Source organism: Coregonus clupeaformis, chromosome 15 (genome assembly GCF_020615455.1).
Source record: "Coregonus clupeaformis isolate EN_2021a chromosome 15, ASM2061545v1, whole genome shotgun sequence".
NCBI lineage: Eukaryota > Metazoa > Chordata > Actinopteri > Salmoniformes > Salmonidae > Coregonus > Coregonus clupeaformis.
This window is the reverse complement of record NC_059206.1, coordinates 57,514,137-57,529,741: the sequence shown is the minus strand read 5'-3', so window position 1 is coordinate 57,529,741 and position 15,605 is coordinate 57,514,137. Positions and strand designations below refer to the sequence as shown.

Sequence of the window (15,605 nt, the reverse complement as noted above, 5' to 3'; positions counted from 1 at the left end):
CTGAAGTCCTGGTTTTCCTCTGGTACCTGGCAACCCTGGAGTACCCTGAACACCCTGTTAGATACACAGACCCCAATGAACGTAATAAACTCAGCAGCAACAGAACAGCTCTGAAAGCATTATATCCAATGAGATTTATGGGAACTTAACCAGCCGTTAGACATGCATGACTCTGGTTAACATCTCCAAGGCCAAGGCTCTGTGTGTCTGTGTGTGTGTGTGTGTGTGTACATTTTCTTGGGCAGTTGGAGGTCAGCAGAGAGGAAATAAAAGGGTTAATCTGGGGGGCGGGGTTGGGTTCTACCTTGTCTCCTTGGAACCCGATCTCCCCCTGGTCTCCATGAAGCCCAATTTCACCCTAATGGGGTTGGAGGAAGTGAAAGAGTGGAGGGGGAAAGGGAGAACACCATTAACAAAGGTTGTGTCTGTGCACTATTGCTCACATTCAGCATTTTACCACAAGACAATACTCATTACAACTTTGTAACGATTAGCATTCATACCCTATAACCCATCACATCATACGTCAGCACAAATAATGAAAAAGACAGCTGTTCCACGTGGTGCTAATGTCCCTGAGTAAATGTATAGATGGAGTAACATCCATCCATCTATACATATGTCTCAGAGACTCAACTCAATAGATGAGTTCACTGTGGTATCTTTAAGAACAAGAGAGAACAGGGAGGAGGGGAGTGTTGGCTTCCTTGACTTACTGTACAATGGCCTACATTTACTTTACTTTATTACGTTTATTTTTACAGGGACAGTGCAGATGAATCAACATTTCTGTAAAAATGCCAGTTTTAACCAGCCGGCTAATTTTCAAATATCAGTTTATCACCTTACATGTTAAGCTAAGGCAACAAGTCTCACTTGTACTTACACTAGGCCAGGGTTGTGTTCATTAGGCACTAAACAGAAGACAACTTAATGTAACATGGAGGGACTACCTGGACTCCTTATTTTTGTTTTCTGTTGAAAGAAATAATTATATTGCGTGACCTAATGAACATGACACAGAGGTTTCTTCCTGACCAGGTGTCCTGACCAGGAAAGACTTACAGCGATGTGACATGACCAGATTAAAACAACTGGAGTGGCCTTCAGTTTTTCGTGGTCAGACTCCAGTCAGGAAAAACTCCTGGCCCGGCTTATACAGTAACTGTATCGGAGCACTTGGAGCATGCTATATACAAGCTGGCCAGAGGGGGGAGTACATTATCCAGTACATTATCCATCACATGCTGTTCAATCACAGGCCAATAATGGGAATATTCAGATCACCTTATCACCTTTCAGTCCTGGTTCTCCTGGGTTGCCGGGCACCCCCTGGAAGAAACACACACATATAGAGATTAGGACCAATCAAACTGACCCCTTTCCTGTCTGGCCTGTCCCACCCCAATAAATCAGTAACTCAGTATTATTCACTATATTATTGTGGAGGTGCACTGATCAACAATCACACTGACAGCTATAAACTGTTTGTAAAAGTTCCACAGAGACATCTATAATTGATTGGCAGTATTATTCCATATAGTATAGATAGGAGAACAGTAACTCACTACTTTAACAGGAGCAGAAACTCAAATTTCCCTGATTTCCCAGATGTACAGTATACTACTACACTAGTGGGGTTATAAAGGAGTAAGGTAGGTGCAAAGGCCCCTCTGTGTGTGTGGGGTGTGTGTGTATGTGATCACCTTCAGTCCATTGGGTCCTGGCAGGCCCATCTCCCCATTAGGTCCCATGTCACCCTGAGGCCAGAAGGAGAGAGACACAAGTAGCCATATTAATGTTCTGATAATCTGCACTGTAAAAAGCCAATTCAACCAATTGCTGAATCAGTGTTATTATGCGATTTAAGTGGACTTTGAGCTAATGTGTTAAAGTGTGTTGACTCAACAAACTCTGCTTGAAGTGAGCTGAATTTGAAAAAGCTTGTCGAGTAAAATTAAAAATTATTTTTTGCCTTTGGAAGCTACAGTATATGCCCAAATGTTTAGCAAACTCACAATCCTATTGCAGCTGGTTGCCTTACAATTGTACATATACAGTGGGGAAAAAAAGTATTTAGTCAGCCACCAATTGTGCAAGTTCTCCCACTTAAAAAGATGAGAGAGGCCTGTCATTTTCATCATAGGTACACGTCAACTATGACAGACAAAATGAGGGAAAAAAATCCAGAAAATCACATTGTAGGATTTTTAATGAATTTATTTGCAAATTATGGTGGAAAATAAGTATTTGGTCAATAACAAAAGTTTCTCAATACTTTGTTATATACCCTTTGTTGGCAATGACACAGGTCAAACGTTTTCTGTAAGTCTTCACAAGGTTTTCACACACTGTTGCTGGTATTTTGGCCCATTCCTCCATGCAGATCTCCTCTAGAGCAGTGATGTTTTGGGGCTGTCGCTGGGCAACACAGACTTTCAACTCCCTCCAAAGATTTTCTATGAGGTTGAGATCTGGAGACTGGCTAGGCCACTCCAGGACCTTGAAATGCTTCTTATGAAGCCACTCCTTCGTTGCCCGGGCGGTGTGTTTGGGATCATTGTCATGCTGAAAGACCCAGCCACGTTTCATCTTCAATGCCCTTGCTGATGGAAGGAGGTTTTCACTCAAAATCTCACGATACATGGCCCCATTCATTCTTTCCTTTACACGGATCAGTCGTCCTGGTCCCTTTGCAGAAAAACAGCCCCAAAGCATGATGTTTCCACCCCCATGCTTCACAGTAGGTATGGTGTTCTTTGGATGCAACTCAGCATTATTTGTCCTCCAAACACGACGAGTTGAGTTTTTACCAAAAAGTTATATTTTGGTTTCATCTGACCATATGACATTCTCCCAATCCTCTTCTGGATCATCCAAATGCACTCTAGCAAACTTCAGATGGGCCTGGACATGTACTGGCTTAAGCAGGGGGACACGTCTGGCACTGCAGGATTTGAGTCCCTGGCGGCGTAGTGTGTTACTGATGGTAGGCTTTGTTACTTTGGTCCCAGCTCTCTGCAGGTCATTCACTAGGTCCCCCGTGTGGTTCTGGGATTTTTGCTCACCGTTCTTGTGATAATTTTGACCCCACGGGGTGAGATCTTGCGTGGAGCCCCAGATCGAGGGAGATTATCAGTGGTCTTGTATGTCTTCCATTTCCTAATAATTGCTCCCACAGTTGATTTCTTCAAACCAAGCTGCTTACCTATTGCAGATTCAGTCTTCCCAGCCTGGTGCAGGTCTACAATTTTGTTTCTGGTGTCCTTTGACAGCTCTTTGGTCTTGGCCATAGTGGAGTTTGGAGTGTGACTGTTTGAGGTTGTGGACAGGTGTATTTTATACTGATAACAAGTTCAAACAGGTGCCATTAATACAGGTAACGAGTGGAGGACAGAGGAGCCTCTTAAAGAAGAAGTTACAGGTCTGTGAGAGCCAGAAATCTTGCTTGTTTGTAGGTGACCAAATACTTATTTTCCACCATAATTTGCAAATAAATTCATAAAAAATCCTACAATGTGATTTTCTGGATTTCTTTTTCTCAATTTGTCTGTGATAGTTGACGTGTATCTATGATGAAAATTACAGGCCTCTCTCATCTTTTTAAGTGGGAGAACTTGCACAATTGGTGGCTGACTAAATACTTTTTTTCCCCACTGTAATCAACAAACTCTGCTCAAAGTGAGCTGAATTTGAACAAGCTTGTTGAGTAAAATTACAAATGAACATTTACTCAAAACCACTCCAAATAATGCATATCATTATCATATTTCCCAGCATGCTCTATTGTGGGTTGATTTTCAGATATTTTTTTCAATTTCTGTGTTTTTGCATATACATTGATTGGTTGATTAATCACACAACACAAACATAAATAACATACCTTTTTTAAAACTAATCCAATCTGTTAGTAGATGGACTTTTTGCACCCGTTACTGATATGGCTGTTCCAGTTTATATCATTTGGGTAATCTCAATAATCAATCTTAACTTACCCTGGCAGTTATTCTTAATGTAGGTTAGAGATTATAAAAATGTCCAATTGTTGGATATCCTCACTTTGACTGGATTCCAATAGGAATTACACATCACTTTGCAAGCCAGCATAATGTGACTTGCAGGCTTAATGTGGCCCATAAACCAGGAGTTTTAGACCCCTGCATTAGGGTGTACCATAACTAGGCCCTCAAAGAAAGGCCTTATGATATGTGTTATATATTGTCATAAAGACTTTAATTTCACACTGGGAAATATGCAAATAATGTTGAATAGATCCTCAAGTTGAATTGAATGTTCACTCAACCTAAAATTAAAAGTTGAGTGAACCTACAATTCAACTTGAGAATGTATGTTGGTTCAGCTATATGCCCAAATGTTGAGCAAACTTACAATCCTATCGCAGCTGTTTGCCTTACAATTGTACGTTGAATCCCCCCAAAAAAATTTACTGTGTGTGCAAGCGCCTGCAATGTAGGTGACCTGGAACGCACCCCTTGAAGAAGGAAATCAGGAAGTGCTTCACAATTCAAAACACTGTCAAGGTTTACGCTTATGATAGGGAATATCGTCCAGCTAGTTCCTTCATTCCTAAGTATATATGCACCAAAGACATAGATTGGCTGTATTGGGTTGGAGATTAATTTAATGACATTTTCATGCTTTTGAGAGCATGGCGTTAGCTGGATCTCACCATTTCTACTAGCATTGCTAACGGCTCAAAAATACTAACTGGGAGATGATGGATCTTGCAACAAAGAAAAGTTAACACCACCATATGTAAGTGGAAAATAAGGTAAAAACCTAAAGAAAGCATTTCACTTCTAGTCCCGTGTGGCTCAGTTGGTAGAGCATGGCACTTGCAAAGCCAGGGTTGTGGGTTCAATTCCCACGGGGGACCAGTACGAACAAATATGAAAATGTATGCACTCACTACTGTAAGTCGCTCTGGATAAGAGTGTCTGCTAAATAACATAAAAATATTTTGAGGCTCACACTGTTCCAGAATAGGACAGAATCCAGATCCAGTGGTGTCCAGATTAACCCAGACAGATGGGAGAGAGAATGGTCCTACAGACTGATTTGGGTACATTAAAATGAGCAGTACCTCACTCTCTTAACTCATATCTTCCCCTGCCAGTATGGGGGGAGCTGCATGGTGGTCCAGACTGAAAAGCATTACGTGTGGTGGTGTGTGTGTGCGTACGTACGTGCATGCGTGTGTGGATGCATGCTTGTTGAGTTTCATTCAGTTAGTAGGTCCCTCTAAGTTCTCGAGGATTCGGAACTGGGTGTCCCAAGAGAGAAGGGTATTACTTTCCTTCTCTCCAGTGTGTTCAAATTTGGGACATGTTCCAAGTCTTTGATGGTCATTATAAAGGAACCAAAGGAGTCTTATTGGACAGAATCCTGTGCTAGATTGAAGGCCTGCAGATAATGCTGACCTATGACCATTCAAACTGTAGCAAATGGGCCATAGCACAGGGTGCATCCCAAATGGTGCAATGGTGGGGTGGGGTGGGGTGTCGGATCGAAACTGGCAGCTACAGAGATGTAGCTTGGTGGCAGAGGAAAGGGCTGCTGTGTTTACCACCAGTATCAAATGGATGCCTAGTCAGACTGAGACTAAGGGCACAGCTGTAATCAAAGGCCCTCAGCATATACTCAGACGCAATTTCGCGTGTGACGGAGGAACTGGCTCTTTACAAAGCCAAATTAGAAAGGAATTCGAGGACACAGCGGGTGCACCCCAATAATCTCTCCTTCCTCCTTTAGTGTGCACTTGTTCACTACTCCTCAGCAATTTAAAAGCATTGGATTGGTGCTGGCATGGGCTAGAGGGAGTTTCCATATACCAGTAATTTCCTTTCAAATCCATGAAGGGAAGTGAACAAATGCCAGCACCAAGGAGAAAGGAGAGATAATTAGGATGCACCCAGCAGCTACCATGTTAGGCTCTGGGGGACTGGTGTAGATGGCTGTGAGGGCTGTGTGCTGTTTGGAGGGTCATTTATAGATCCCAGGCAGGATAAAGGAAGGGAAGGCCATTCTATCGGTCTGTCATATGGCCTCTGAGATGCCTTTGGGTCATGTCGTGTGGCAAACACAAAGCCACCCCACTGGGCACAGACGTCAATTCAACGTGGAAACAACATTGATTCAACCAGTGTGTGCCCAGTGGGACAATCTGGGCCAGGCAGTAAGTCATTTTGAACATATCCAACAAATTAAAATATTTACAGTACATTAAATGGCTCTCCATGGCTTAGCCAGTGTTGGGTGGAAATGGATGTTGACACCCGTGCACACAAACTTCAAACATAAAAATGGTACACAGAAGCAAACAGAGGCACAGACACAGTTTATACTTACAATAAGTCCAAGAACTCCGTTAGGACCACGGGCTCCAAGCAAACCCTTGGAGAGGAGACAGGAAGAGAGGAAGTGAGATTGAGAGAGAGAGAGAGGTTTCTGGGGTTAATGGCTTTTTTTTTTTTACAAACACGCTCAGAAGAGTGTTTAGTGAAGACTAAGGAAGGGGGTGGTGGGGGACATTTGTGTGTGTGTGAGTGTGCGTGCATGCTCGTGCATGTGTGAGAGAAGGTGAATTGGGAGCTAGGACCGCTGTCTGTCCAGCTGCAGCTTATGTAATCTCCAGGTCCCATCTTCCCCGGCAATGCGAGGAGAGAGAGAAAGGTTGCAGCTTGGACACAGAGAGCGGTTTGTTGACCCCCTGCCTCGCCCCCTCTGCTACGTGCCATGCCCATTTCCTCCTGCCTTGCAGCCCCTGATGAAAGGATCACTTTATTCTCCCCTTCTTTTTCTGAAGAGAGGAGAGATAGAGTAGGCTAGCCTCACAGGAAGTCAAGAAACTCAAACTAGCTAAATTCCTTTTTCCAGAGGAAAAGCGAAAAGAAAGTCAAGTGAAAAGATAGAGGGACATGATCTGTGGAGATCTGCCCACCGGACAAATGATATCAGCCTTCATCAGCCAATCTGAGGTTCTTGTTGCTTTCACCTTCCAATAGCAATGGCCTGACAGTTATTGTCACCCTTGATAAAGATGAGCAAAAAAGACTGTATAAAATAAATAATTCAACTACTCGCTAACGACCATCAGGTCAATAATGGCCTGGTACTCTCCGCTCTATTGTCCCGCTAACCACTCTGACATCAATGCAAATGCGATCGAAAATCACATCAAACAAAAAAAGTATCATGCTTTTAAAACTCACCTCACTGTGATCGATCAATTTGAAGAAAGAAGTTCGACAACAGGTTGAACCTGAGTGGAAAACATGGTCGTTGTGGATATTGTTTCAAAGCATAACACAACAAAATGGACAGCGCTTTCTAAGGGAGTGGGATATCAGCTGCCACTTTCAAGGAGCGGGACACTAATACGGACGCTTATAAGAAATCCCGCTATGCCCTCAGACGAACCATCAAACAGGCAAAGCGTCAATACAGGACTAAGATTGAATCCTATTACACACTGACCCTCGTCAGAGGTGGCAGGGCTTGACAACTATTACGGACTACAAAGGGAAACGCAGCCGTGAGCTGCCCAGTGACACGAGCCTACCAGACGAGCTAAATGCCTTTTATGCTCGCTTCGAGGCAAGCAACACTGAAGCATGCATGAAAGCACCAGCTGTAAAGGACGACTGTGTGATCACGCTCTCCGTAGCCAATGTGAGCAAGACCTTTAAACAGGTCAACATTCACAGACGGATTACCAGGACATGTCCTCAGAGCATGCGTGGACCAACTGGCAAGTTCCTTCACTGACATTTTCAACCTCTCCCTGACCGAGTCTGTAATACCTACATGTTTCAAGCAGACCACCATAGTCCCTGTGCCCAAGAAAGCAAAGATAACCTTCCTAAATGACGACCACCCCGTAGCACTCACGTCGGTAGCCATGAAGTGCTTTGAAAGGCTGGTCATGACTCACATCAACAACACCATCATCCCGGAAACCGTAGACCAACTAAAATTTGCATACCGCCCCAACAGATCCACAGATGACGCAATCTCAAAAAGCACTCCACACTGACCTTTCCCACCTGGACAAGAGGAACACCTATGTGAGAATGCTGTTCATTGACTACAGCTCAGCATTCAACACCATAGTGCCCACGAAGCTCATCACTAAGCTAAGGACCCCAGGACTAAACACCTCCATCTTCAACTGGATCCTGGACTTCCTGACGGCGGCCCCCAGGTGGTAAGGGTAGGCAGCAACACATCTGCCACGCTGATCCTCAACACGGGGGCCCCTCAGGGGAGCGTGCTTAGTCCCCTCCTGTACTCCCTGTTCACCAACGACTGCGTGGCCAAGCACGACTCCAACACCATCATTAGGTTTGCTGACGACACAACAGTGGTAGGCCTGATCACCTTCAACGATGAGACAGCCTATAGGGAGGAGGTCAGAGACCTGGCAGTGTGGTGCCAGGACAACAACCTCTCCCTCAATGTGAGCAAGACAAAGGAGATGATTGTGGACTACAGGAAAAGGAGGGCCGAACAGGCACCCATTAACATCGATGTGGCTGTAGTGGAGCGTGTCGAGAGTTTCAAGTTCCTTGGTGTCCACATCACCAACAAACTATCATGGTCCAAACACACCAAGAGAGTCGTGAAGAGGGCACGACAACACCTTGTCCCCCTCAGGAGACTGAAAAGATTTGGCATGGGTCCCCAGATCCTCAAAATGTCCTACAGCTGCACCATCGAGAGCATCCTGACCGGTTGCATCACCGCCTGGTATGGCAACTGCTCGGCATCCGACCGTAAGGCGCTACAGAGTGTAGTGCGTACAGCCCAATACATCACTAGGGCCAAGCTTCCTGCCATCCAGGACATATATACAGTGGGGAAAAAAAGTATTTAGTCAGGCACCAATTGTGCAAGTTCTCCCACTTAAAAAGATGAGAGAGGCCTGTAATTTTCATTATAGGTACACGTCAACTATGACAGACAAAATGAGAAAAAAAATCCAGAAAATCACATTGTAGGATTTTTTTATGAATTTATTTGCAAATTATGGTGGAAAATAAGTATTTGGTCAATAACAAAAGTTTCTCAATACTTTGTTATATACCCTTTGTTGGCAATGACACAGGTCAAACGTTTTCTGTAAGTCTTCACAAAGTTTTCACTCACTGTTGCTGGTATTTTTGGCCCATTCCTCCATGCAGATCTCCTCTAGAGCAGTGATGTTTTGGGGCTGTTGCTGGGCAACACGGACTTTCAACTCCCCTCCAAAGATTTTCTATGGGGTTGAGATCTGGAGACTGGCTAGGCCACTCCAGGACCTTGAAATGCTTCTTACGAAGCCACTCCTTCGTTGCCCGGGCGGTGTGTTTGGGATCATTGTCATGCTGAAAGACTCTGCCACGTTTCATCTTCAATGCCCTTGCTGATGGAAGGAGGTTTTCACTCAAAATCTCACGATACATGGCCCCATTCATTCTTTCCTTTACACGGATCAGTCGTCCTGGTCCCTTTGCAGAAAAACAGCCCCCAAAGCATGATGTTTCCACCCCCATGCTTCACAGTAGGTATGGTGTTCTTTGGATGCAACTCAGCATTCTTTGTCCTCCAAACACGACGAGTTGAGTTTTTACCAAAAAGTCATCGGACCATATGACATTCTCCCAATCCTCTTCTGGACCATCCAAATGCACTCTAGCAAACTTCAGACGGGCCTGGACATGTACTGGCTTAAGCAGGGGGGACACATCTGGCACTGCATGATTTGAGTCCCTGGCGGCGTAGTGTGTTACTGATGGTAGGCTTTGTTACTTTGGTCCCAGCTCTCTACAGGTCATTCACTAGGTCCCCCTTGTGGTTCTGGGATTTTGCTCACCGTTCTTGTGATCATTTTGACCCCACGGGGTGAGATCTTGCATGGAGCCCCAGATCGAGGGAGATTATCAGTGGTCTTGTATGTCTTCCATTTCCTAATAATTGCTCCCACAGTTGATTTCTTCAAACCAAGCTGCTTACCTATTGCAGATTCAGTCTTCCCAGCCTGGTGCAGGTCTACAATTTTGTTTCTGGTGTCCTTTGACAGCTCTTTGGTCTTGGCCATAGTGGAGTTTGGAGTGTGACTGTTTGAGGTTGTGGACAGGTGTCTTTTATACTGATAACAAGTTCAAACAGGTGCCATTCATACAGGTAACGAGTGGAGGACAGGGGATCCTCTTAAAGAAGAAGTTACAGGTCTGTGAGAGCCAGAAATCTTGCTTGTTTGTAGGTGACCAAATACTTATTTTCCACCATAACTTGCAAATAAATTCATTAAAAATCCTACAATGTGATTTTCTGGAATTTTTTTCCTCAATTTGTCTGTCATAGTTGACGTGTACCTATGATGAAAATGACAGGCCTCTCTCATCTTTTTAAGTGGGAGAACTTGCACAATTGGTGGCTGACTAAATACTTTTTTTCCCCACTGTACTAGGCAGTGTCAGAGGAAGACCCACAAAATTGTCAAAGACTCCAGTCACCCAAGTCATAGACTGTTCTCTCTGCTACCGCACAGCAAGCGGTACCGGAGCGCCAAGTCTAGGTCCAAAAGGCTCCTTAACAGCTTCTACCCCCAAGCTCTAAGACTGCTGAACAATTAATCAAATGGCCACCCGGACTATTTACTTTGATTTGAGTTGGATATCAAAATAAATCACATTGTATTTTTCACATACACATGTTTAGCAGATGTTATTGCGGGTGTAGCGAAATGCTTGTGTTTATAGCTCTATCACAGCCACAGCATGTGCATGTAGCAAGTAGCTTGTCACTTAGTGGTCCACATGAGGGGTGAATGGAAAAGGGCTCAGTCCAAACTAAGCAAACATAAATGTATTTACTTTGCAGGTTTTTAAACATGATGCCAATTAAAATAATCAATAATACAGAGAACACAGTTAAATAAAAAAGCTGTATTATCATAAACCTTGTCTGTCTATCTGTATGTCCAAAAAGTATTTTCAAACAAAACATGGAAACACAGCCAATCTCCTGGATCCTTTGTGGTCAGAGAGGATTTTCTCATCATTGTTGAAAAGTCCACATTCCCACTGAGTGAAAAACCAGGGGAAGTGTGTATGAGTGTGTGTGCGGATGGTGTGGTGAGTTAAGTGCTCTTAAAGATTTCACTCCATTACACATGTGAGAATGAGAGAAATAGATAAGTATTTCACTGGGAAAGAGGGGATGTGGTTGTGTACTATGTAGGACAGTGCCTGTGGAGGTTTTACACCTTCCTACATAGTGATGTTGGGTAAAATAACAGTATGCCTAGATAGAAACTGTATGGAACCATGCTGTGTGTGCGTGTTTGTTCACGAAAGGTCACTTACTGGGTCCCCGTCTGGTCCTGGTGGTCCTCTTTCGCCAAAGTCTCCAGGAAACCCCTGGAGAGAGAGCAGCTTTAAAGTGACAATCTGCGATAGGTACATCCATTTGTACTACTGCACAGTAGTTCTACTAATCACAGTAGTTCCATTTTTACTACTTAGCACAGCATCACCAGGCCTGATTTAATTAAAGTCAGAATGCTAACGCTAGTCTAGTCCCAGACCTACAAGTGCTCCTATGGTCAGAGAAGTTGGCAGAGGAGTTGGCTAAAGCACATACAGATCTGGGACCAGGCTAACTTTGACCCTGATGCTAATGCTGTTCAGAAAGCAATAACAAAGCTTAAGTGCATACGTATAAGTCTGTTTTACATGAAGACTTCATCCCAATCTTTGTTTGCCCTTTAGTTCGTGATTGTATTTTTTATTCACTCTGGAAAACACTTCACAACATCTTCAAATTAGTTGCAAAATGACCCATTCTTTTAATTAAAGCCCATAGCATAACGGGTGTGTACTGTTACAGTTATAAACGGTTTCTAAATACAGAACAACACAGCAGCCAGCCAGTCAGAACTTAAGCTGCTAATATGAGCTATGCTTAAGATAGGGGAATCTCAACCTCAGAACACCCTACTGGCACAGGAGCAACATGCACTAAACTAAACTAAACCATCCAGGAACACTTAATGTAATGGATGGGCTCTACTCTTTTTCCTTGTTTTAGAAGGCCAATTGTGAATGGTTCTTTATTCTTGATCGGGGTGGATGTGCAGAGCTTGTGTATCGTTAAATGTGTCTTTCTTACCAGAGGGGTTTAATCTGCTGACATAAAGCTTTCCTTGAGGTTTCATACTTTCATTCACACACAAAGATAATTTAATTTCAGGAAGCCTTGGCCATACATTTATATAACTTGTTTGTCAAACTTCAAAATATTCCAAAACTCAAATGTATGTAAAGTTCATGACACTTTCAGAGCCTTCATGAGTACATAAAACCCATATTTAACTTACTCCTGGACTAGAAAACATGTTCAAGGAAAATTCTCAATAGATGCGCTTTTGAATCAAAGAGCAGGCTTAATCTGGGTTGGGAAACTGCTGCAAAGTGCACAAGATAATCCCGTTTGAGAATGTCACTGACAGAACCATAGACAGGTTAGCTAAGAACGTCACGAAAATGAAGTGCACTCTTCAATGGGGCAGAAGTCCGTGTGTTGTTGTGATTCTGGATGGCCAGATAGCTAGCAACAATGACAAGAAGCTGCCATGTGGGGAATCGTAGGTGGCTCGTTTCAGCTAAGTTTATCTTGTTCTTGATACAATGTCTTGTTTTGAGGTGTTTTGACTGATGTCATGTCTATGCTAATATGGCTAAAATTAGCTAACTAGCTAACCAACAACAGCAACAATGTATTTGAGAGACAATAAGCGCTCATTGTGCACATGTATTAATATTTTCAATAAAACATTGGAGACAAAATATTGTTTACATGTTGTCAACAATCTAAGTCAACCCTGTCTGTTTTACCCAATAGTTGAGCATGTGTCGGTTTTGTTTCTAAACAACAAAGTCTATTGAACACCCCTCTAAGACCACAGACAAGGAGAGTCAAAACACATTTACCTAGCGCCACATAACAAAAACTTAAAATTAGTGCATTTTACAGTGCCAGGAAATGAGCTGGAATATCAGATGTCTAGATGAATGAAGAGAGATACTTTTGACAGAGGAAAATTATGCCTGAGTGATATTTGTTGAGACCGCAGATTGTGGTTTCAAATGCATGGGGGGAAACACGAGCCCAGAAAAATCATACTGCCGTAATTGCCAGCCCAATGACAAATCATACAGCTATAATCGCTGCCTTATGGAAGTGGAACAAATGTGGAAAACAGAATTGGTGGGCCAAAAACACAACTCAAAGAGCCAGATTTGCTTTGTAGAGAGACATGGTTTATTCCAACTCATTTAATGGATGACTGCTTTTGAATGATGTCAGGTAGCCCTTTTCTTAAGCCATTGCGTATGCAGAACTACATTACATTACTTTTGAGGAGTGTACTCTGTCAATCTGATTACTCTGGAGCTCAGTAAAAACACTCATTTACACAGGTCTTCAGTCTGCACCATACAATACTAAACCTGAGGCTACACAAACTCACTGAATAAATGAAGCCCAAAGATGGCATCTTAAATTGAAAATCACTTTAGTATCCAAATCTACCACACTAACGTCAAAGCATGATTTGATTTTATGATTTACGCTAAAACGTAAAGTTCTTTGGGACTGTAGCTGAGCAGTTCATTAGCAGTACTCCAAGAGGGCATGCAATGTGTCTTAAGGCTTGTACACATCGCACCGAAATTTGATCTAACATTCGTCTGCCATGTTTTAGGGACCACCATAAGACATCTGAATTCAATATGGAGTTGGTCCCCCCTGTCCTGCTATAACAGCCTCCACTCTTCTGGGAAGGCTTTCCACAAGATGTTGGAACATTGCTGCTGGGACTTGCTTCCATTCAGCCACAAGAGCATTAGTGATGTCGGGCACTGATGTTGGGCGATTAGGCCTGGCTCGCAGTCGGCGTTCCAATTCCAAGTCAAGTTCTTCCACACTGATCTCGACAAACCATTTCTGTATGGACCTCGGTTTGTGCACGGGGGCATTGTCATGCTGAAACAGGAAAGGGCCTTTCCCAAACTGTTGCCACAAAGTTGGAAGCACAGAAACGTCTAGAATGTAATTGTATGCTGTAGCGTTAAGATTTCCTTTCACTGGAACAAAGGGGCCTAGCCCAAACCATGAAAAACAGCCCCAGACCATTATTCCTCTTCCACCAAACTTTACAGTTGGCACTATGCATTCGGGCAGGTAGTGTTCTCCTGGAATACACCAAACCCAGATTTGAGATGGTTTGGGATGAGTTGGACCGCAGAGTGAAGGACAAGCAGCCAACAACTGCTCAGCATATGTGGGAACTCCTTCAAGACTGTTGGAAAAGCATTCCAGGTGAAGCTGGTTGAGAGAATGCAAAGAGTGTGCAAAGCTGTCATCAAGGCAAAGGGTGGCTACTTTGAAGAATCTCAAATAATACAATATATTTTGATTTGTTTAACACTTTTTCGGTTACTTCATGATTCCATATGTGTTATTTCATAGTTTTATAGAAAATAGTAAAACTAAAGAAAAAGCCTTGAATGAGTAGGTGTGTCCAAACTTTTGACTGTATATTGTATAATGCTTTATGATTTGTACTCTATAAAACAAATTCCAACAGACTCAAAATGGCTGGTTGAGTTATAATCATTATGAGATGATTATAAGACATTATAAGGGGGTGATACATTAGAATGGGGTGATACATACAGTGAGGGAAAAAAATATTTGACCCCCTGCTGATTTTGTACGTTTGCCCACTGACAAAGAAATGATCAGTCTATAATTTTAATGGTAGGTTTATTTGAATAGTGAGAGACAGAATAACAACAAAAAAATCCAGAAAAATGCATGTAAAAAATGTTATAAATTGATTTGCATTTTAATGAGGGAAATAAGTATTTGACCCCTCTGCAAAACATCACTTAGTACTTAGTGGCAAAACCCTTGTTGGCAATCACAGAGGTCAGACGTTTCTTGTAGTTGGCCACCAGGTTTGCATACATCTCAGGAGGGATTTTGTCCCACTCCTCTTTGCAGATCTTCTCCAAGTCATTAAGGTTTCGAGGCTGACGTTTGGCAACTCTAACCTTTAGCTCCCTCCACAGATTTTCTATGGGATTAAGGTCTGGAGACTGGCTAGGCCACTCCAGGACCTTAATGTGCTTCTTCTTGAGCCACTCCTTTGTTGCCTTGACCGTGTGTTTTGGGTCATTGTCATGCTGGAATACCCATCCACGACCCATTTTCAATGCCCTGGCTGAGGGAAGAAGGTTCTCACCCAAGATTTGACGGTACATGGCCCCGTCCATCGTCCCTTTGATGCGGTGAAGTTGTCCTGTCCCCTTTGCAGAAAAACACCCCCAAAGCATAATGTTTCCACCTCCATGTTTGACGGTGGGGATGGTGTTCTTGGGGTCATAGCCAGCATTCCTCCTCCTCCAAACACGGCGAGTTGAGTTGATGCCAAATAGCTCGATTTTGGTCTCATCTGACCACAACACTTTCACCCAGTTCTCCTCTGAATCATTCAGATGTTCATTGGTAAACTTCAGACGGGCCTGTATATGTGC

The 15,605-nt window shown here is 43.2% G+C and overlaps 1 protein-coding gene across 2 annotated transcripts in view; it reads right to left on the bottom strand.

Moving 5' to 3' along the window:
* LOC121582745 (collagen alpha-1(XXVII) chain A-like) overlaps positions 1 to 15,605 on the bottom strand; it is a 388,342-nt gene that overhangs the window by 211,474 nt on the left and 161,263 nt on the right. For both annotated transcript variants that reach the window (XM_041898821.2, XM_041898822.2), the window contains exons 13-18: positions 11,370 to 11,423; positions 6,370 to 6,414; positions 1,707 to 1,760; positions 1,288 to 1,332; positions 305 to 358; positions 1 to 54 (exon numbers count right to left, since the gene is read on the bottom strand). In XM_041898821.2, the coding sequence (XP_041754755.1) occupies positions 1 to 54; positions 305 to 358; positions 1,288 to 1,332; positions 1,707 to 1,760; positions 6,370 to 6,414; positions 11,370 to 11,423 (306 nt within the window). The remainder of the gene's footprint in view (positions 55 to 304; positions 359 to 1,287; positions 1,333 to 1,706; positions 1,761 to 6,369; positions 6,415 to 11,369; positions 11,424 to 15,605) is intronic.